At 35.5% G+C, this 24,785-nt stretch overlaps 1 protein-coding gene across 5 annotated transcripts in view; it reads left to right on the top strand.

The window, feature by feature from the left end:
- Window positions 1-24,785, top strand: part of Ddr (discoidin domain-containing receptor 2) — a 312,832-nt gene that overhangs the window by 188,230 nt on the left and 99,817 nt on the right. For all 5 annotated transcript variants that reach the window (XM_087413785.1, XM_087413783.1, XM_087413781.1 and 2 more), the window contains 6 exons: window positions 3,105-3,260; window positions 6,221-6,396; window positions 14,587-14,710; window positions 15,893-16,044; window positions 17,148-17,461; window positions 20,379-20,570. In XM_087413785.1, coding sequence (XP_087269911.1) covers window positions 3,105-3,260; window positions 6,221-6,396; window positions 14,587-14,710; window positions 15,893-16,044; window positions 17,148-17,461; window positions 20,379-20,570 — 1,114 coding nt within the window. The remainder of the gene's footprint in view (window positions 1-3,104; window positions 3,261-6,220; window positions 6,397-14,586; window positions 14,711-15,892; window positions 16,045-17,147; window positions 17,462-20,378; window positions 20,571-24,785) is intronic.

Genomic DNA, 24,785 nt, shown 5'->3' with positions numbered 1-24,785 from the left:
AGAAAATTGAAATCTAGAAATAGAATAGTTTCGAAGCGCGTCTTATCACGAGCGCGCGATCCAACGCGATTTCCAATTTTAAGTGACACACTTTCGTCGAAGATATGAGCACGGTGATACTGCAGATGGTAGAAAGAAAATGGTCCCAAAGCTCGTGCGCACGAAGCTCGGAGAGAAAAATTATTTCGACGGTAGTTTCAAGAAAACTGTTTCAAGAAAATGATAGGTATATACAATTATTAAATTGATATAAGATAAACTTATTTTGCATAGAGACTGTTCTTTTAGATGTTAAAATTCAGAGTTGTCAGAGTTTCGCTGATTTAGAATGTAAAATGGATATTAAAAAAGTACTTAGTATCGATTAAACAGAAGTATAACGGGAAGAAATATTTCAGAAATGTTATGGAAATGTATTGAAATATATTTTATTACTTTTCAATACATGAACACAGTTTTGCTGCTTATAAATTTAACAAAATTCTTTCTCCCTTTTTCTATTTTACTCTTATTTTCTTTAGATCTTAACAATAAATATAACATGATCGCTAAGGGAGGAAAATATCTGTCGCAGTTATACATATTTACTATCGGAATTGCTCGGATAATAGTATTCCAAAGAAAAGACCGTGAGAAACATTTAAAGTTTCTGAAATCGTTTAGTCCTATGTTGTTTGCTCGACTTTAAAGCACCGCGAAAAGCAAAAAGCAGAAGTATCCACGGCACGTTGTGCGAATGAGAGCACGTGGTCGCAAACCGGAAACGAAACTTACTTGCCCCACACACACACACATACATACACACATTCATACACATATACACACACATTCGAATATATACTCTCAAAAAGTTTTGTCTCGAAAAGCCGGAATGTTGCACGAACCAGACGAGCGAAGCCGTCGTTAATCATTCTCTCAGTGCGCTGTTCTTTCCTTTCACGAGAAAGATAACTTCGGCAGCGTAACGCTGAAGCGAGTGATTTTCTTTGTCACCATATCAAGTGGCACATAAAACTTGCACGTATTTCATTTTCAAAATTATTTGTACGAAATTATACGTGTCTGACATGCAACATATAATTTTTTCATTAATTTCCTGTTAATGTGTTATGTCAATATATTATCGAACAACAATTAATTCTTTCCAATTAATTTCTAATTATTTTCAATTATTTCCAATTATTTTCGAAACTTCTTCGCAACCTTACAAGCAAGAACAAAGTATTGATTGTCAATTGTTCTCAATGTATAACATTTTTCTATCTCTTGCAATTTAGAAACAGTGGTTGTGTTTGCGCAGAAAATAATTGATAGAAAATAAGTGATAGAAAACAATATAATATATTACAGAATAATATATGTGATATCACAAATTGTAGAAATCAAAGCCTTAAACGGTAGGATTTATATACTACATATGTAGTTCTCAGAAACGGAGAGATATTTGTTAAATTGTTAATCAATTCGTGATATTATTGCAGTTGTTTAATAGAGTTAATGTTTCAAGACCAAAAAACCATTTTGGCGCGCGTTTCTGGGGACTACATACGCAGTATATAAATTTACACAAGAATCATACAAGCATTAAGATCCAGCTAAATTGTTTAAGGCTTTGATAGAAAATAACTTAAATTTTTATATAAAGATCGGAGATAATTCGTACACGGAATATTACAGAACGAAAAATACGCTACCAATAGAGATAATCAGGAAATGATCTGAATTAGAATTGTATATATATAAGAAACTTTATTAAACATTTATGAGTTTGTAAAGCTATTACGACTACACTGCAGCTTATTTAAGAGAGAGCCTTAGGATCTTTAAATACAAATACAAACAGTTAGGATAAAAACTGTAATCACTTCTGTTCGCTGTAACTTTTAGAAACGAAAAAGTCCATAAATTTTGTTCACGAATTAAAAGCGCATTTCTCATCGCCGTGTGATATAGCTTACAATTAGACAATGTATTTCGTAGCACCGTGAAACCGGTATTCCCGTATAATCTCTCAAGTTCAGTCAAGAAGGTCGATTCCGCGGTTCCGCAGCGGCAAAACGCAACTATTACGACAACTTGCCCAATGGCTACCTTAATCCAACATCGTCCAAAACCGCATATCGATCACCAATATTTCTTTTAATCCGTCTCAAACGATCCGAGAGACGGAACTTAGCTGCTGGTCTCTGGTAATGCAAGCTTTCGAAAGTTCCGTGTCGCTTCGTTGCACCAGGGCCAACCGCGGGAGTGGGTATGTCGTTAATCATTCGACGTACTCCGGTGCTCCCCGTCCTCGACTACGAGCGATAAGTTGGACCGACCGGCCCAGAGGCGACCAATGTTCCTCGTCACCTGTATACCACATAACTCGTATTCACGTCGCACAAACGCTTCGTTGAGCCGCGTCATCGATAGGAAAATATATCACTCCCCTTACCCGTTCCTCCCTTTAGCGCGGCATCGAGTTTTCCACCGAGCGAACCGCGCCGCGCCAAAAACTCCGAAAGCAAGCTCGGGTCCCACTTCGATTAATTTTTCTTTTTATAAATCGCGCGTATAAACCGCGTCTAACGGGTCGAAAATTGGAATATTTTCTGGTGTCCATTAGTCGATAAACTGCCGCGGTACTAATTTTCAGTTTGCCTAACGGGAAATTCCAGCTGCGTGTGACACGAATTAAATTCTGGTCACGATATTTGTTCGTTTTCAAACGATCGATGTCATAGAAAACGATCCCACATACAAATGAAATTTTATATCGACACCGGCCACAAAGGACATTTGTACGATTTGATGAGAAATTGTCAGAAGATGAAGCGTAACGTTCAACTTGTTTTTGAATATTGCATGTTTCTTTTTAATTTTACGAAAATTAGATTCGCTTCTAATAATTATTAGATTAGTTGTGTATTATCGATGATTTTATAGCACAAAATTTACCGAGTTATTAATTAGTTCAGTTAGTTTCAAGTGCTTTTCTCACTATATGACACATACACACACATACATACTTTTATATATATATATAAATGTTTTTTACGCCTGAATGTTTAATATGAGCTTGACGAGCGCGGATTTCATTACCTCTAATCCTGAATGCACAGTTATCTCCGAATGGAACAATACCGAGGACGAGGAGGCGAAGAACAAGAGCGCTATTGTACTGGCGACCGGCAGCCCCTATCAAAATAACGAGGGTCCACTGCAGAGAGACGAAGTGAAGGCTACTTTTAATAAGGAGGAAAGCAAAGATAACACCTGTAAGTCTACCGTCCGATTTTTCCATTGTTATACCGGTAAACTACGTTCATAATTTTCCGCGTAATTGACGTTCTTTTCACCGACGCTTTTTTCCCTTGTCATGTTTTATAACAATGAACTCGATATATCACAAAAGAATTGTGTCAAAAAAAGGATCATTACGATTATTACTAGTCATATATTTACATGAAAAAATGTTAATTGGAATATTTTATATAATACGTGTCAATCGTGAAATTCTCTATATTTCATGAACGAGTACAAAATTAACATAGTTTTCTAATAATATTATTAGAAATTGTAAATTTAATTAACAGATTTGAAACTGAATTTGATTAATAAAAATAAATGCAAATATAATATAAATATACATGTTTTTGAAATATAAAAATTTTTTTAATACAAATATTTAAGAAATCTGAAATATATTAAATAGTTTGTGTTTGATCCTACATTTGGAACTCTAGTTGTAATTATAGTCAAAAAGTCAATAACTTGCACCTTCAACAAATCTTCTTTCTGATGACGCGATGTCCTTACACCGCAATTAATGGAAAAACGGTGACGATGAGGCTAGAAAACCCCATCAGATCGAAAGAACTGTGCGAAAAAGTACATCGAGTAGTCCCAGGGACGTCCTCGATTACCTGCAAAAGAAACGTTACGGAAGAAAAAGAGCGGTCGCTTTTGTTCCTTGACTACGCTGAGTTTGTTAACCAATAGAACGAAATGCTTTTTTTTACTCTCACAAAAGCCGCGCAATTAACCTGATTAATTCTTTAACTTTCTTTGACTGAAATGTCGAAACGCGGTATCGAGATATCGTTAAAAAGATCAAGATTCATTAACGAAACTTTTAATGCTAATTGATTTCAATATTCTTAAAGATGAACATATTGATTGAACTAATTTGTGTTTTCTTTTTACTGACGTTTCTCGCATTACAGAGCGCAAAATTTTTCGATCACACAGCGACGATGTTGAAATTGCTGAAATTTCTTCGTAACTATTGCTAGGTTCAAGCTCGCGTGCTCGTTTAATGTAGGTTTGTATTTGTATACATTGCTGGCGCGAAATGCTCTTTGCGTGTCCGCTTGTTAAATTCGCCCAAGGTAAAGCGCAAGAAAACAGGACGAGGTATTTATGTTTTCTCGCTTGAAGCGCGACGTATACGACGAATACTCATTACATATTACACCGCGCAGAAAGGTACAAATGTGCGCCAACGCGGGTAATAATCTGCGAAGTAATGAAACAGACGTTCAACGATATACTAGGAAGAATAACGTTATACTTTCTTGTCGGCTGGTGTTCTATAACATTATGCCAAAATTGGTTTGCCGAAAGAAACGAGACCGAAATATTGAGAATTCAAAAAGAGCATGAAGCAAAATGGAAATTTTTTTGTCGCGGATATATCTTTATCTGAAAAATTAAACTCTCTTCTCTCTGATGTTTTTATTTGGAGAAAAAAACAAGGAGAAAAATTTATCAGAGTTTGTTAAATAAAGTTTACAGCTTACAATTAGTTTTGATATCTGTGCGCGAATAACTCTTTCTCTTATAAAGAAATATTAAGATGAATGTATTTCCTTTCTTGCTATTGGATAATTATTTTTTGATCGATTGACTGTATTTATTGATCGATTGACTTTAATATCCTCTATTTCAAAGAAAAATCAAATGCATTTAATATTTTCATTTTGATACTATTCGATGATATTAAAACTATGAATACAAATGTTTGCCGATCGTGGAATTAAAAAAAAGTTTTAATGTGACTATTAGATTGTTCTCTCTTATGCGTTTATTGATTCATAAAATACTCAAGCGATGATCAGACTGTTGCGGTGAACTACGAAAGCCATCAGCGGATATTGTTTTTGTTCAGCCAGGCACTGATCAACCGTGATCTAGTTACGAGCTCCGTGATGAACGCAATCATCATTATCGTCCCATCGTACATTATGTGAGGTTACCTCAGCGGTATTATCTACGGTGATAGGTCGTGTTGCTTGATGCAAGCATCATGGACGAGTGAATCCGCTATCACGTACACTCGCGGTTCAGCTGTTTGTAGCGGCGTCGAAATATTATTAATGGAAAATTCTTTTGTTATATCAGTACAGTTATCGTTACTATCGATATTCCACTTGCTTGATTCAAAATGACAGTCGCGATTATCTAAAAGTTTATCAATTGTAATAAAATGAATAAGACTAATTATTTTCGATTAAAAACTTTATTTGTTGGATGGAATATGTTACATGAGAAAAGCATTATATTCAAATTGTTATATCGCGGAAAAAAATTCATTGAAATGAACCAAAATGCATTTTAAAGCTAAAAGTTGATACTTTCATGTAGTATGAAATTAAAAAAAAAATAGTTGCCAGTGGTATAACTTTTTGAAAACTGGTCATCCAAATAGTCGTTTTTTGCCTCTTTGATATAATTTTTCTCAAAACTGACGCAATAGTCAACTTTTACTAACAGATTCGTATTCAATAGACAGAAATACGTTGGAAATAATTATATACATAATTATATATAATAATTTATATACATAAAATAATTATTCACATTAGAGACAAGAAAAAAGTCAAATTTTATCGGACAATATAATTAGATAGAAAAAACAGAAAAGATTCTATTAAATAATTGCTTAAACATTTAAAGGCTAGTTTCAAATCCTTAGGAATTACGATTGATGTTACGATTAATTAAATTATCTCTAGAGTGCAATCCCTAAACCAATGACAATGTGCAAGATCACTGAGCTTGCAGTGTAACCGTTAATCGTTGAGCTAATCGAATCCCTCCGTATCCCCGAACATGACGGGTGCATCTGTTTACTACATATACACATCCACTCATTTATATATATATATACAATATATATATATATATATATACACACACACTAGATAGATACTCTACATATATGTATCCTTCTCAGTTCCAGATAAGAGCAAGGAGCCGGAATCGAAGCAGTTTGTCGGTTTAGTTATCGGCATCCTGACGACCGTAATTGTGATGCTGCTCGCGGCGATCATGTTCATCTTCTATAGGAACCGTAGGCTCAAAGCTGCTCTCGCACCGTCAAACTTCTATGATCAACAGGGTGATCTCAAGGTTGTAAAGATATCACATAATTAAGCATCGCCGTAATATTAAGTCATTACAGACTGTCTATATATTCACATATATAATATAAATCGTTAAATATTCCGGAAAAATGATTTTCTCTTATCATATACGTTATAAGTAAATTTATTGTATTAGAAATTACTTCGTAATACGGCATTTCTTTTCATCTAGCACATTGAGATGATACAATACATTAGTATATCGATATTTTAAAATAATATATGGATATATAATAACAAGGAAAATTATTTTTTTATAAGGAAAGTAATATATAATTCCGGTATATGATTTGCAGAAAATGTTACCGTACAATTCAGTATAACATACAAAAGTATCTTGCTTCTTTTCAATCATTAGATGTCATTAAATGTGACGACAAAAATTGAAAGTCAAAAATTTAATATTCTAGATAATCTTGTGCGCATCGATGCGAATTATCGCGATATTAATAATTTGATAAATGACGATAATTTTGTTCTCCAATCGCGATTTTTCTTTGCCTGACTCCCGACCTAGTTTAATACCAAAGTCTCGTCTCTAACTCTAATAAACCAAACGTGCACATCTATTTACTCTGCGCTTTCAGGTCACTTTTCCAGGGCGCTTTTGAGCAATCGCGCAAAACAGCTTATACCTACCTATTACGTACGTCGGTTTAGATACGAACGCGCGCGTAACTAGAGGAGAAAATACGGCGATCAAATATTTCCTTTAAGGAAGAGACGTTACGCAAACGAGATCGTGCTAGGGCGATTAAAAGAACGCTCCGAGATTGTTCGTTATGCGCTCTTATTCGTGAATTCTTGAACGATTATCCGGCCCTTCACACAAACCGTGGAAATTGTACACGTTAATTACTTGGCGTAATTATAACGATAATTACGCTTATGAAAAGAAAGCTCGTAGAGATAATTAGTAAGCGGCTTTATATTACAGTGATAAATAAATTATATGCATGACAGACATCGTATAATTTTTCCCCATTACAATACAATGCTCGGAATGAATACGAAAAATAACGAGAAATATCTTGTAATGCATGTACAGGCGACGCTATTTTTCTCTGACGTCGCATTCCATCGTAGCGGGAGAACCCGGTAGAAACGTTTTCCGGCGAAAGAGATGTCTCGCACCTCGTTCTAACGCGGAATGTCTAACTTTGTCGTAAATTCCGCTCCGACTCCTGTCCTACGGAACAACAAGAATTATTAACGTCGCGCGTTTACCGTCCTCGTCGGTGGACAGTTTACACGACTTTCACGATGTATGGTCTATAACATTAAACCCAGCTCTTTATTATGCACAATGGTTCGCTTCTTGAAATCGGATTCATGTTATAAAGTGGAAAATTAAAAATTAATTAATCAATCAATTATCAAATCTTACCCGCTCGAAATATTGCGATACGTTTGTAAGAAGAAGATTGTGCAGAAGAAAGAAAAATTGAAGAAGGAAACGTACACACGTAACTTTCATTACTTGATTAGCCGGCTATTATCTAAGAAATCAGACCAACGATTTGTGATGGTTGGCGCAGAGTAACAAGGTAAGAAGTGAATTCTGCAGTAAGTAATCTCTATAGATAAAAGTGCTGTTGGTGAGAGGCGAGAAAGTAAGGATGAGGAATAAAACGTTAGAAGAGAATTGAGCATGTTATGCAAAAAGTTAATACTTGGACTGAGTAGAATGAAGAAAGTGAGGCTGACAGAGAAAAGAAAGAACTCTGAGAACTTCGCGTATGTTTACCAAGCCACTGTTGTTCTAACCGGATTAATAGCAAAGTGAAGTTCGTTCGTAGAAATGGACAGCTCCGGCGCTTTCCCATCCTTTTTCGCGGGATATAGCGGAAGACAGTAATTAACGACTTGCTGAACGATGAGAAATAATGAGTGCCAGACAGTTGAGCTTGCAAACCCTTGAAGCTTTCCTAACTTAACTGTTTGCACGGACGGAGGCAACTGGAGAAACGTACGAAGCGACAGTCGACAATTAATAATGACGCTAACAACCTATCGAAATAAATTGAAGACTCGCGATGGCGACATTAGCTATCAGGGTGACTAATTAGTCACTCGAAATATTTCATTCGGCTCATTATTAACAATGATAAATGATCGGGCGAAAGAAAGTTTTTCAAAATCAAGAAGCTACCAAACTGTCCTCTTTTACTAAAGTTTACAATTTGAAAATAATAATTTAAATAATAATTTATATTATATTACATTTGATATATACGCGGGAATAAACATAATATTCATATATTCAGCAAATATGTGCGATGCGGAATTAATTAATTGCTTTTGATCAGTTTTGCTTGTAAATACGTGGGTCAAAAAGAGCACATTTATGTAATATTTTTCGTTTATCTGGCGAAGCTCAAGAGCAGACTCGTCGCACGTATCCCCTTCTCGCTTTTACCATACATCACTCAAGGTATTCTTCGACAACCCAATATCTTCCCCGGCTAAGTTTTTACCAGCCGCCGAAGAAGTGCACGGATAGTCGAGCTGACTCCACTTAATTAAAAGAGCTGCCGAGATGGCCGTATTGCGACGCCGTCGTCGAGAAGACGTGCGTTATCTTCGTCGTTCACCCGCCGCTAAGCGGCATCATATACACTCCAAACGCCTTCTTCTCCTCGCCCATCTTCAGGATGCCTCGCTGGCTCTCCTTTCCCTTCTGTTCCACGTTCCTGACATTAGCCACCTGCTACTTGTCCCGTCTTGAAGTTGCGCGAGCCACCCCGTTTTCTCCTTCTCCACGAAATGACCCTATTGCCCTTCGTGCAACCTGCGACCCACGTCAGGATCTCCAGAGAACGGCAGATTATGTCTGTCAGGTGGAAACCGCTGTCAATTTATCGAGCAATACAAGTCGAGAAAAACAATGTTTCCACTTGTCCTCACTTCGCTCGCGTACCTGATTCAATTCAACGAGATGTTGAGCCGACATAGCTACTCAATCATGTCGAGAATACTGACACTTTTCTCCGAGATCTGTTTATCCTTGAATTTTCATTAATTAAATAAATAGCAATTTATTGCATAATTATTCATTGTCTCTCATTGGCTAAATATCGTATTATCGTCTACCAACGTTTAATTAATTAATCTCTTCATGACTGTAGGCTACAACTTATTAATCACTGCAGCTCATTGTTCTCGATCGTGAGTGATTTTGTGCTTAAAAACACCATTCCTTATTCAGTACGTCTTTATTTTTCAGCATCAAATTTTGATGCGTTCGGACATCCATTCCATAGAACTTATCTTATCTCTCTTCTCTTTCTAGGAGAAGTAGTCAGGAGGACAATTTACAGGATTTACACAAGACCTCTCCAATTTATCGAGCACATGAACTATGAAAACTAAACTTTGTTTCGTGGATGACATATCGATCTGTCTGATTCCATTTAGAACGAATATGATGGAGGACTCGCTCTTTTTTGACACGTTAGCTGCATCGGTCTGCTTTAAAGCGTTGGGAGGGAAGTTCCGTGGGATAGTATATCGCTTAAAGCCCCGCGAAGTGTTGTGCTTTTTTTCCCCTCCTCTTATCCGGGAATTTACGATGCAGCAAATTCTTGTTCCAGATTTCATTGCGCGGGATTATTTAATTTACGTAAACGTCCATCTACGCGTTACAGATCAAGCTATTCTTTACCAATTAGCAAATCAAATTATATTCAATTATCCACATATCAGTGCGTTGCAATAAATAACCCGTTTACGACATTGCCTGAAGGGCACATGCGTGAATCGTATGCGTTATGCGGAAAACGTATCGGACAAATAATAACAGATTCGAGCGTGATTTTATTCGAACCATAGAATTTATTATTATTGAATGTAGCACAGCTCTGTGATGTAATTCTATAAATACGCGTTTTGTATGTTTTTGCGTTCGTGCGAAAAGAGCACGGTGAGCAGAACTGCAGCAAGGATTTCGTACAAAAGTAAGTGGTAATGTGATTACCGGGTTTAGCTCGAACGAGGGAGGAGGGAAATAGAAAGGGCGATACGAGAGACAGTCGACTGAAAACAGATTATTTTAATTTAAAGCAACAAACTCTCTGATTTTCCTGCGTTGTAATCCTAACCGCGAATTGAACACACACACACACACACACACACACACACACACACATATATATATATATGTACGTTGTGCGACAGTTCCATTTCCCAGTTTGAAAAATTATCTGTTAAATTGTTGAAAAAGAGTGACGACATTTAAACAGAATTCCAAAAAAAGGACAAGAAACGGCAATTTTGTGTAGATAATTCAGAATTGTTAGAATTGATTTGAAAATTTAAAAAGCATCGTTGCAAAAGCTAAATATGCTAAAATTTTTTAGATATAATAATTATAATAATATTCAAAGGACGTGGAACGTTTTATAACAACGGAATATGCCAAAGTAGGAAGAAGACGGGAATGCGTTAATTAAAAGCAGGTCAGCGCCATGAAAAATTAATAAAAAACATGAAACAAGTGAAATGCATGGGAGACACTTTTGGACAGAGTTGGGAAATGTGTAAACTTGCTGGGACAGGTCGCGCAGCCTTTGCGGAAAAGAGGCGAAGATGTACTCATGGTAATGGAAATGGCAAAAAGCACTCCGGTGCTAATTAATGGAGGATCGTTTTGTGCCCGGAATCTTTTCGCTAGCACTTCACGGATTTTGTCGGGCTAACCCGTTTCACGATTTCGATTCTCGTTTTCGTCTCTACGCCTAACACGCTCCTTTCACGTCACTATTTGTATTTCCGGTTACTGCATTAACAAGTTTAACATTTTTCTCAGATTAGTATGGCGTGCAAACGAATGTAAAAAAAAAAATAACGTAAATACCGAGCACCGTTGCGTATAAACATAAATATATAAAATGCATTACGCGCGTCAGAAAATTTTAGTTTCTAGAATTTTATTATACATGTTTTTCTGTGTAATAAAATTTTTTTAACACGTGCCTATGCATATTGCTTGAATCACGTGTACGATGAAACAAATAAGACATTGTTTTCCTTCTCCTCACAGAGCAATTTTAATGAAGAATCTAAAAATTTAGCTAAAAAACAGATCTGAAAATAATTTTACTAGACCATCAAAATAATTAGGTAGGACGAAAAAATATGGTTGCTGGAATATATCGATCGAAACATTTTAGAGCATTGCTCATCATACTTAAGATTTTTACAAAATTATTTTGAGGGTCCATAAAATTATTTTCTGTATCTGGAGCTAAATTTGTAGATTCTTCAGCAACATTGCTCTTACTGTGCTGAAATCAGATTTCATATTCTGTGCCATAAGTGTAAAAAAGGGAAATTGACGGGAATTAGTATATGTAAATTATCTATGATAATAAACTGTTTAGTTCAAATGCACCTTTAATTCAACCGCCTCGTTAAGAGATTATTCGATGCTATCGTTTGCCGATCTCGTAATCGCGGTTAAACTCGATATGCGATTAGTATGCGGACAAACACGTAATATCTCTAAACAAATACGCCACTTCAATAAATCCCACGGAACGTGTGCACGTAAGCTCTCTCGCTGTTACCTATAGCGCTGTAATTTATTTCGGCAGGCGTATTCCGTTCAGAATACCAAACTTATAAAGAAAAGATATCAAGCTTGGCTTCTTGACGTTAAACGATGCCCGACGATTGCTATATTGATAGAATCATTTTACGATCAATAGAACGTGTCTGGATTTATACATTCGTGGTCCTTTGTCTGATTGATATATCATACATCAAAAGAAAAGGCGCTGTATTACTTACGCATTTCATGATCATGTCAATAATGCATGAAGAGATTCTGTGAAATCGTAAAAACAATAAAAATCTGTTTTCTTAAAGAGCTTAAATCTTCTCTTCGTAATCCCTTCGTAATGATGTTATTAATTATGATCATGTAATGTATTATATCATTACGCGATTTTCATAGCGCCTATTAAATATACGTAGCTTATACGTTTAAAAATATTACAGCCGCGAACTTTGTAAAAATTTATTTTCTTGAGTTTGTTTAAACTGAACAATATGAAAAAGAAACAATGAGTAAATTGTCCATTACTAAGCTATTTATTTTTGGAACATTATTTTCTATCGTTAAAAATAAGCTAAGTTATTTCAGGCTGTTCTACATATTGCTGACTCGTTAACGACGGCTTTCATAACTTTGTATATTAATAAATTCTTAATAGTTGCCTATTTTCTCCATTACCGAGCATATGTGACGTACAAACAAGATCTCACGCTAGACCGATGATTCAAAAATAAACTTTCCATCCCGTTAATGTCAAAAGTCATGCAAATTTTTAATCATGTATTCAGACTGTTTGCATAGTTAAACAAACATCGATCCAAATCAATTGCCTCATTAGCAACGATTTTATATTTAGACTTTTCCCTTTTTCGCATCAAGAATCACGTCGTTATATACAATTCGCAGACAATTTGCTCGACGAGTAGGTAATGCCGTTCTGTAAATTGGATCGCTATCTCTCGGGCAACAATAATACTTCCAAACTGCCATCGCAGTGTCGCGACCATTTCGGCGTCCAACGAGAACGAGCTGTCGATATCGCTTTGAATGCCCGATCATAAGAGTGTGAGAGAAGTCGAGACAGGACACTTTAGAGATAGCCCTAATGGAGAAAGAGATGGTAGATGGTTAAGGTCGATGGCGGGAAGCGAGCCCTTATGCTAGCAAGTGAGTGATCGAGAAAGATAGAAGCGACATGGATGGTATAATACCAATGCGTATGTATGTGTACATATATGTGTATATGGCGAGACAGTGCAAAAGAGGGCGAGAGTAGTGAGATTCGCGTAGAATCCCGATGGTTAAGTGGTTATCTTATCTTAACGGCCGCGCCGCAGCATCTCACCAGTCTGGCACCCTCTAACGCTCCCTAAACGGAAATTAATACCCATCCCTACGTCCTCGCAAGTCAGCCTCGGCATCCACTGCCTGGAGCAATGCAAAAATCAATGGATATTATATCGCGAGTCTCACACACATACGCACATACATACGGTGCTCGTCGTGTTCCTGCGATCCCTCGCGAGTTGTCTTATCGTGCGAAGAAAAGTGACGAGGAGCCGCAACGTAAACATCCGACACCCCTCCGGTGTCTCGGGTACCCTAGATTGTTTGTTATAATAAAACTGCTAATTTCCTGAGGTGGCATGTCGGGCTCGATCGTCTAGACCCTCGTGTACTTTTACACGGTTGCGAACCAAGATAAAGGCGTCGGGAGGAAGTGACGCGAGATAAGAGCTTTACGGGTGGGCACCCGCGCGGTTTTACCATCGCATTTTAGATGAAAGCGCACTGCCATGACGAATCCCGTTAATGGAGAAAAGCAAATGCAACTTACGCCAGGCGAGAATACGTTACCGTTAATACTATGTCGTGGTTTTTGCTAGATACTTGAGATGCGCCGAGTTTTCATCGCGCTCTCTTTTTAACCATTCTCTCGCGTGGCTATAAAAAGTTCCTTATGCGAAAACCTAATAAATCAGCTATAATAGAAAGAGATTTTGTTCTTATCTGCAATAGCCTACTTTACATTATACTAGTTATTCCTGAGATAAAATTAACGTATTACAAACGAAAGCGATACTATTCACGGAAAAAATGCATTAACGGTTTTTTAAATTAAAAGTTAAACGATAAGGAAATCCGTATCTGTAATATTTAAATTTAAATTATCTCGAAACGAACGACGTTGGGGAGAGACAAGTTTATGGAACTTCGCGAATAGCTAGGGAGTCGTTCCAACATTATCCTTTCTATCGGTAACGAAAATAAGCTCGCGCTACTTTCCATGCTCTGTCTACGGTAGCGTGTGCCGAGTGCTGTAAAATAAAATTACGCAATCGGCAATACATAATAAGTCAGTAGGCCAACGGGTATTCATCGCTTCAGGACACAATAACCAGGCACGCGCGCGCCAACCCCTTCAGGGCCCATGCAGTGTCTCCTCGTTTCGTTGGCTATGAATATTCTGAGGAGTGTAAGAGCAGGGGGTCGCGAGGGAGAGCTGGAAAATAGGAGAGGATAAACCGACGGTGTATCGCTTTTACCGCGTGATATACATGGTCGGCGTGTACATAAATGTCAGGTGCATTAATGATAACGCTCGATATTTGGCCACAGGTCTCCGTGCCAGAGGAGGGCGAGGACAAAGGACCAATTTGCCCCCCGCTTCCGGCGCAGTACCATCCAGCCACTTACAGCACGACAACGCCGCAATTACACAAAACCGTCACGGATTACACCGGTTGGTACCAACGTTTAAAAGTTCATACGCTTAAATACTTCCTTTTGCGTCTACATTCCGAATTTGGTTCACTTTTAGCTGGGATTACAGTCGTTGAAATGTTGTTAAAATACTGCACACAAACGTACAAATATCCAGATTTCTTTTAATTCTAATTGTTACAAGTTTACTTCCTTAGAATGCAATCGTTGAAATTGTATCGGACCGATGTTGAATGCTAAGTGCTTAACTTTAAAAATCTGCTTCGCTAATTTTCATAGTTCAATTTCCATTTTTATTTTATTTTATTTTTTTATTATATCTTTTAGCATTTCTACGTACTTACTTCTAATTTTTGTACAAATTCTTATTTCTCCTTTTCGTTTTTCCGATATATTTCGATAATTTGCCGCTATAAATTTTATCTTTAAGAAGTTAATTTATCATTTTCAAACAATGACGATATCAAAAGTTGATCAACATCCCAGTCCATTCAATTTCACCAAAGACATTTCCACTTCTGTATTCGCTGACTTCGACCCTGTCTCGACATGGATAGTTTCGTGTTATCGCGGGAATTCTAACGGGTTGTCCCGAGTGACGGTCAAGCCGAGGTTTCGAATCTCTGCGCCTGGTTTTACCACGGCCACACAACGTAGTTGGAATAGTCGACAAACTATTCCATTGCGTCTCGTAGTTGGCACAGCTTGCTGGACACAGGGAGAGAGAAAGAGAGAGAACCACAGTCCGCAAAGAGACTGTTTGTCGCGTCGTGCGACCTTGTTTAATCGAATTAGACTAAAGTCTTTGATTAATTAACTATTAGAAACAGCATATTATGACTCATTAACAGGTCACTAATTTTGCGACTCCACAAATGTCATTACCGTGCGGGCGAGCCTATGCGAGACGAACGATATTACAATAGCAATATCGTAATAAATTGAAATAGACATTCTTTTCGTCATTACCTTCAAGTTTCTGGAAGAACTTCATTCGATGTACTCCGATGACGTTGGAGTTTCGCGGCGCTGCACGGAGTCTCGTTAAAAAATGGTAACGATCTTCCGAAACTTGGAAACTCGACGCGAGAGAAGGCATTACAGACGGCAATTCCTTTCGTCGACGGCTAGCCGTGATTATATTTTTAACTTTGTCGAATTTCTTGATTCTTTCCCGTTTCACTCCTCGTCGCTCGGACAGGAATCAACGAGGTGCAGCCGGTTATTCCGCTCCTGCTTAACTCGACGATCAATCTTGCCAGGCCAATTCCGGCGGTCCAAGAATATCCGTCTAACCCACCACCCATACCACCCCCGCCGGAAAAGTATTACGCCAGCACGGAGATCTGTAAGGTGAGTCGCAAAAATGTACGGTAGACATGCGATCCGCGCCGATTAAGCCTTTCTCTAGCATTAACGTGGGTACTTCGAGCGCGAAACTGTGTCAAACGCCGTCTCGTGATCGTTGGATCTCCGTCACGATCGCTGAAAGGGAGGCAACCTTGTAAAACCGGCCACTAGGGCTTATGTAAATTGCGAGATTAATTCGAATATTATACCGTTTGTGACTTTTCAATTTTCGCTTTCTACGCTTTAAGATAGTTTGAATATGTATCTAATATTTCTGTTATCACGCAACATGAAGTTGTGAATATTGCTCGCATAAATATCGAATATTTTTTTCATGAAGAATTAAAACACTGTATAAAGTAATAATATTATTAAATTGTACTTTTGAAGTCATTGTATTATTGATAATCACAGTACTAGATTATTTCTATTGGCTGTGATTATTATTAATTATATACTGTACAAAATATTTTTTAATGGTGTATATCATTGTATTGCATATCTCGACTCCGACTTAATTTCATTTTCAACCAGGGTTGTTTTCTCTATACAATATGCACGACGCAAAATACTTCACCTTGTGAATTATGAGGATTAATGACCGAAAAACGAAACAACAGGGCACTATCAATCATAACTACTGCGAAGAAAACATCTTTCGCGGGCATACACAGATTATAGAGCGATAATGTAAAAGGGCGTGGTTATTGATTACGGTAGTTCTATGAAGAGTAGCGTACATGTGTTTCTGTTTGATTATATTATCAGATTTGATTAATTTACGTGGAAGCAAAATTACATTGCAAAAGGTATATCATGATTATGAATCCTAATATTATCTTTTATTTAAATATTTATCGAAATATTTTTCCTTCATATATATATATATATATATAAAGGAAGAAATATTTATCCCATTTTATTCATATTCGCGATATTATACTTGTTTCATATTTTTCAAATAATTTCGTTCAGTGAATAAAAGTACAAATATTTACTCACAACTATTTGCCTCACATATTCATATTACATGTATTAATATTATATATTGATTTATACGTAATTCGAGAAAATATAATTTTGAATTCGTGTATGTGTCATCGCAGAGTCCTTTACCACCACTGCCACCCTCGCCGACACCAAGTACACCACCGCCAATGAGTGCGAAAGCTTCTAGCAGTGTAACTAGCTACAGTCCGGAAGATATGCTAACGGAGGAAGAGGAGGAGATACCTGAGTGTGTCCTTGATTTTCCACGGGAAAAACTCAACATCGTTGAAAATCTTGGCTGTGGATACTTTGGCGATGTTCACCTCTGCGAAGTTGACAGGTTTCCTGGATATGATGAGGTTTTCAGAAATACATCCAGCGATTTAGTTATTGTTAAATCCTTGAAACCAGGATCTTCTGACGCTCTTAGGTAAGAACCATGTAATTTTCTTCGATTTATATAATGGTATATAAAAGCAAGTTATAACTATACTATTGAATACTTTATCTTTTAAGGAAAATAATCTCTTTAAAAAATTGAAAAATAGCAGTAGTCGCAAATGATAATTGACGTTCTAAAGTATTTAATATATTATTCATTTTATAATGAAAAATTTTGTCATTTTTTTATATTCTATTTTTGTGTCTTGATAAATATATCTTGATAATGTCTAGTATTTAATATAACGTTATGCGATAGCGTGAAATTTCACATTGATTAAATTTTTCTCAATTTACGTAAAGGTATACAAAAACAAGTTATGGAAATTGAATGCTTTATTTTTTGAGGAGATTAATCGTATCTTCAGTAATCGAAAACAGCAACAATCGCAAATAATAATTAATTTATGTTCTAAAGTTTTTAATTTAATGTATTATTTATTTTGTAATCTTGTCATCCTTTTATATTCTATTCTTGTATCTCGATTTTAATGATAATATAATATTTAACAGAACGTTTTATTGAGAATGTGTTTTGTGAGAACATAAAATTTCACATCAATTGAATTCTAGCAATTATCGTCAATATTAATTAAATATAATCACTGGGCATTTAGATGCTATCGTACGGATCAAAATATTAACTTTCAAACATATATTTTGTACAAAGCTTAAATATCTCGGGAGACAACCGCTCCTAGAGCAAACAAAAACCGAAAGCGAAAGCAGTGCCTATCTATATCAACGATAGAAAATTATTCCAATAGATTATAGAGCGTCGCGTTAACGGCGTAATTCAATAACGCGGCGCAAAGTGATTCCGAATGTAATGACACGCTACGCGCATTAAGTAGATGTGGCCGGATAATGCGGAAGGGCTTTAAGCGATCGATGATTGGCATGTAATCGAATAACTCGTCCGTGCTCACACACGCATGTCTGCGTCAATATAATTTTTCATAAAGCGGTGAAAGAGCCGGGTTCTCTCACTTTTAGAAAATTGGAAACATAAAATCCTATTCTGTATTCAAAGCGTCTTTCTACGGGACATACGATTTAGCGATTGGCAATATAAAATATTCGTCAATAATCTTGTTTACCTGAACGTTATTTATGTTTCGCAATTTTCGAAATCCCGTCCACGTCTAAATCCACCATTACGACCTACTTAGCGAATCAGCGTGTATACGCTGTACGTGCTTCATCGTGGCTTTTTCAGTGAAATATTTGAAAATCAGTATCCACTGATTACAGAGCGATACTGCGCAATATGCTTAATTGGATAATATTATATAAAGAAAATAATTATTCCGCGCACTCTATAATTTATAAATACAATGAATAAAAATTACAAACTGTACCTCGTAATATCTCATATTATGCGTCATGTATAATTACATGCGCAGTTCCACACGTGATACTGATCCAATTCACGTCGAAGCGTATTTGTTTCTATAAAGTACATTTCAGAAAAATCTAGAATTAATCTAGAATCAATGCTTGAACGAAGACTCTTGTATCTCAACCATGGACACTACATCAGCCAATAAAAGATATTCTTTTATTGCATTCGCGATGCCGCTATAACAATGTTTTGTTCGGACGATCACGATTTTCCTTCGGTATAGGCTGATAGGGATAGGAACGAGCAACGAAGCGCGTCGTACCGGATTCACTGCACCGGCCCGACGACGCGTTGTCGTCGCAGTAGCAAAAGGATGATCCCCGCAGACAGGATCACGGATGGCATTGTCTACAAAACACATTTTGCCAACTGGGAAAAGCTCGCGAAACCCGTGTTGTCGCGCGAAATGGATGCAACTCATGTTAGAGCGCAATCGTTCTCTCGCTGGCCTTTATTCTTTTCCACGCCTTTCTTTCTGTTGGCTACAATCAACTCGCGTTTCGCGAAAAAGTCTATCAAACCAATCTACCTGATAGATTTTCGTTTTTTGATCCTATTATACATTTTGTCGTCTGATGATTGAATTTTTCGATGCAAAAAGGAATTTCATTTTCCGCGTTGACATTTTCAATTAAGTAATTTTATGTTGCGCATATACGCATGTTTCTATGAAAAAAATGTACTGATGAATTTTAAAATATTTCCCAAAAATTAATATCATGTATAAAATAAAACGTGCTGGTCGGTCAAATACGTATCTCATCAACGGAACTCAATATTATAATACATCGCATTTATTCGAAATACATTCGTGTTTACTTCTCTAAATGAAAGCGTGCTCGTCTATGCAAATATGTTGAAATCGTATAAAAATGCAAATTTTTAATAATTTCAAAGATATCATAGAATTACTAGAAATTATTACTGTGTCAAAATGTTTATGAAATAGTCTCTTTTTCGTACCAATAAAATTGATTATATATCGACTATAGAATAATAAATTGGAATTCATTCTCATTAATTAGAATTTTTATTGGGTTGATTTATAATACGAGGAGATAATTTTATATCAAAAATTGTAAAGAATATAGGTATCAATTTTCATATAGTCCATTGAGTTCTTATCGAATTCACAAACCATTCGATGTGGCAGTTTATATCATGTTCTGCATCGTCTGCTCTTGCTAGAATTTACTCACATGTGTAACACAATAGTGGATAGTCGCAACCCTTATTCGCGGTTGTCCTTATTCGTGACTCGCGCTATAACCCTCGTAGGTAGGTTTCTCTTTTATCCTTGGCATTTTTGTATTGCTTTCCTGCCTTTCTTTCTTCTTCGCGAGACAACGAAAACTTCCGAGAGACAAGCGAGCGATACCAGAACGGAATATCTACATTACTTCCAATATATATATCCGCATCCGTATTCAATACTCATGGCCTTGGTATCGCGGGCACCTATAAAGATATTACTTCCGGATATGCTCCATGTGTTTTCCAGGATAGAATTTCAACAGGAGGCAAAGAGACTGGTACGACTCGCCGATCGAAATGTCGCGCGGCTACTCGGTGCCAGCCTTGAGAACGATCCCATGTGCATCGTATTGGAAAACGGCGAGTACGGGGATTTGAATCAATATCTGCAAAGTCACATCGCCGAAACTTCAAACTTGCAGACGGCTAAGACCCTTAGGTATGATAAACACGATACTTTTCTAACTTAATTTTCACAGTTTAATTGATATTATTGCCTCTTAAACGTGTGCGCTAAAATAAAGTATCTATATGTATACTATAGTTTACGTAAAATTTATATATGGAGAAACCGAAGACTACATGTTTAACTTAAATTTTGTAATTTTTTTCTAATTTTTTGATGAATCCAAAATTGAAAATTGATTACTAGAGGATTTCTGAACACTAAAAAAAATATAAAATATTTTCAATTATTTACATAGATGCAGCGTAAAAAAAGGAGCGTTTTTCGTATTGAATACATCACTGTTAAAAACTCGTAATATTAAATTATATTGAATTTGAATTATTTATAATTATTTCTATAGGTCGCTACTGCTCCTATTCTTTATTAAGTTAATTTAATTAAAACAATAAAGTTAAACAATTTAATTCAAGAAAATGTCTTAAATTTAATTTATTATTATATATTAAAAAAAGATATGTTAATATGGACATTATTTACTTCGAAACTAACCACAGAAGAAGATTGATTTATATTTTGACACATATGTAAGTTAATAATAATAAAATGTTATTTAAATCAAGATTGGATTATCATTGTTCCTTTGATATTTAACAGTGATATATTCTCAATATGACCTATACAGTATACGTTTATTTCTTTTTTATTAAAAAAATATATATATATATATATTAGAGAAACTGAAAAATAAAGTGATCCAATATTACTTTCATAAGATAATGAATTATAGGTTTATTAATATATTAGTTTATTAATATATTGATATATACACATCACAAAGAACTATTTTCTAATCCTCTACTCGTTTACTGCTTAACTCCACGATGTTTAACAGGTGAATTAAAAATATAAAATATAGAATAAAAATAGAAAAAAACGCGTGTACATTCAATATACCTAGATTGACCATATTGTTTCTACCTTACAAAGAATTTCTTCTCTTTGATTGTAAACAAAACCTTGTGCCGAAAATATAAACTGAATACAGTGTTGTAAAGTATGAATACAGAACTACAATAATGTACTATGGAAATTAATAACCATCTCTTAGTACTTATAGAAAGCAATTATTTACCTATGAAATATTACATCATGACCTAGATGTGATTCTCCATTTTGCTTTACTGATAATAACAGAATGAACAAACTGAACGATAAACTGATGCAATTGAATCAAACAACCTGCATGACTTAATGGTACTATCTGTTGAATTCACATGTAATTCGACAGATATTTCACATTCACATGTAATTACTCATAAACAGTGAGTAGGTCACGTCATGAAAATTAAGACATATAAGGTCCATTATATGTACTTAAATGTATTTATATATGTACATTTAAATGTATTTATATATATATATATATATATATATATATATACATAAATGTATGTGTGCCTGTGTATTTGTTCACTGACAATGTATCGATGTCATTACATCACATTTTAGATGTAATGCATGCTTTATCATCAAAGAATACATCCCATAATAGTCCTTGATTGTTCATAAATACGTGCCGTTAAGTTTTTAAGAGATCGTTGGAGAATTCGATTCGTATATGATTAAAGGTATATATAACAAAAAATGTATATATATCCTGGACATACATGATCGTTATTCGAATAATTAACATAATTTAATGAACAGAAATTTGATACTACAGCGTGGAATAATTTGTAACATCGGTACCATCGTATCATTTTAAAAGCGATACATTATCGATGTCCGCTTTAATGCACACTGCCAATCGACATTGCGACACTCGAAGTAAATAACATATCATCCGAAATAGATACGCAATTATGTGATCATCACCATTTTGACATAAAATCAATGAACCATATTTCGACATGCCCTAAATTTCACGTTGATACGATCACCGTACTTCCGCGTAAATTGTTGTGCCTATTATAGCATCACCTTCACATTATCGACAGATAATAAATCCATTTAATTAAAACAAATAAAATAAAATTTACTTAATTAATTAACAACGAATTGAAATACCGTATATTCATCAATTGACTAAATCAATTAAAATAATGAAAATATCAAGATTGTAATGTGTCATGTTATATAATTATAAAGTTGTTTATCAAAATTTTTTACACGAAATACTGCTACAATATCGTGAAAACGTCAAATGTACGATGAATAATTCCCGTGTGTATATGCGTACGTGACGTGGAATGATTACTTTTTACGTTGCTGTAAATGCAGGATGATAGCATTCGAGCAATTCCACAATAGGCCCTCCCAGTCGAACGCGATCGTGCGAATTTTTGTTTTATTCTGTCGCCGCGAAGAACGTCAGTTCCAATCAGTCCCGAGGACGCGTGAAAACGCACGATGACCAGGACTACGCGGAAAGTACTCGAAATACGAGAAATCGGCTGAAAATGAGAGGTGAGCGACGGAGAGGATCATCGGTGCTCGTGACAGGTGTCGGCGAAGCGTGTTTTCCCGCGCGATCGTTTTCAGCTTTCGCGCGAGATGAAGCAGCCGCCGGAGATCACGCTTTGTTCCCATCGAGTGCCGCGGAAAATATTGATGTACGGGGATATTCAATCATTCGTGCCTATGCAATACGAATAGCACCATTTACTATTTTGCAATTGTAATAGTAAAAAAAAATAGTTATACACATATTATCGTTACGTTTTCTCATTCTATTGTTTGCAGATTAATTTGTTCTTTTTTTTACAGCTTTTCTTTCACAATTCGTAACACTACACATCGTTAAGACTATACCTATAATTAAGACATAAAACAAAATTTATTAATTATGACAATAATACGCGAATAGATATTTTCAGAAATTTGATTTTTTTGAAAAATTCGGAAAAAATATCTAATAATTAATTTGCTCGCACAAATCATGCGATGTGCAACTTTATTATGTCATATTTCAACAACTTAATAGCTCTTAATATATAGCTACGACAGTATCGAAGTAGTTAATTAAATTGCTGATATATGTACTGTCATTCATAAACGAAATCGTTTTCATTTATTTCGCAAGTCCGCCGTTTTAACTGCAGTCAGTTTGTCGCATGAACGAATCCAATATCCAGGACCAACAGAATAGCCTAGCTTTCAGTACAGCCGCTTTCTATGCCGGTAACCGAATTGCATTCGCCGACATCGCAAATGAAGCTTTAAGAATCACGACGCTAAGTCGTCCGGAAAATTTTTTACACGGCGCGGTATTAAACATATCGTACAAATTGAAAATTCGCCCCTGTTTCTGTTTGATCATATACAAGAATTAAGTTTAATTCATGCAATTAACATGTTATACATGTTTTGCATCATAAAATATGTATCATATAATTGAATAATATATGATCACTCAGTATTAAATGAGCATAGGATAACTCCGGTATATACATCGCACCTATTAAAAATTTAATTTATTAAGTACTATTTACTATATTTATTTACTATATTTATAGTAAGCGAAGTATATCAATAAAAACTTTGTACTGTCTACTACTATGAAAAAAATATTAGAAATCCGAAATCTTTATTTTTCATGTTAAAAAATAAATTTTTTTGAAACCCTTGCATTTTTGCCGTATATTTCATAGAGATGGAATATATGGCTACTCATAGAAAAAGAGAGGGTATGTACGGCTCATGAAAAATTTAAAAATAATGCATATAAATAAGATATATAATGACACAATAACCTATAATTCTCTCCTATATATTCTCAATAATCTATGTATTCTCTATTAATATAAAGCGCGAATATTGCGAGATTTATTCGGAAAAAAATAATTTTATTAAAGTATCTAAGAATTTAACTAAATACAGATCTAAAGATAATTTTGTTAAACCATTCAAATAATTTTATAAGAGTGAATTTTAATTAATTTTATAAGAATCTCAAGCATGATGAGTAATATTGCACAAAGTTTCGACACTCTAGCAAATCAGTGTCCAATTATTTTGATTCAACAAAATTATTTACAGATTTGTGTCTAGCTAAAATTTTAGATACTTCAGCAAAATCTTTTCATACATATGCTGTTGTTCGATTAAACATTAGGTACTTATTATAATGTAAGCAGGGAGCTCGAATACTCCAATTTCTAAAGCAAACGTTTATTTGTCCAATAAGATAAATATATATATTGACGCATTAACCAATTACATATGGATTCTTCTTGCAATCTTTTT

Source organism: Acromyrmex echinatior, chromosome 15, assembly GCF_024713525.1.
Source record: "Acromyrmex echinatior isolate Ae372 chromosome 15, ASM2471352v2, whole genome shotgun sequence".
In the NCBI taxonomy this organism is placed as follows: Eukaryota; Metazoa; Arthropoda; class Insecta; order Hymenoptera; family Formicidae; genus Acromyrmex; species Acromyrmex echinatior.
The sequence above is the reverse complement of the archived record's forward strand: the minus strand, read 5'-3'. Positions and strand labels throughout refer to the sequence as shown.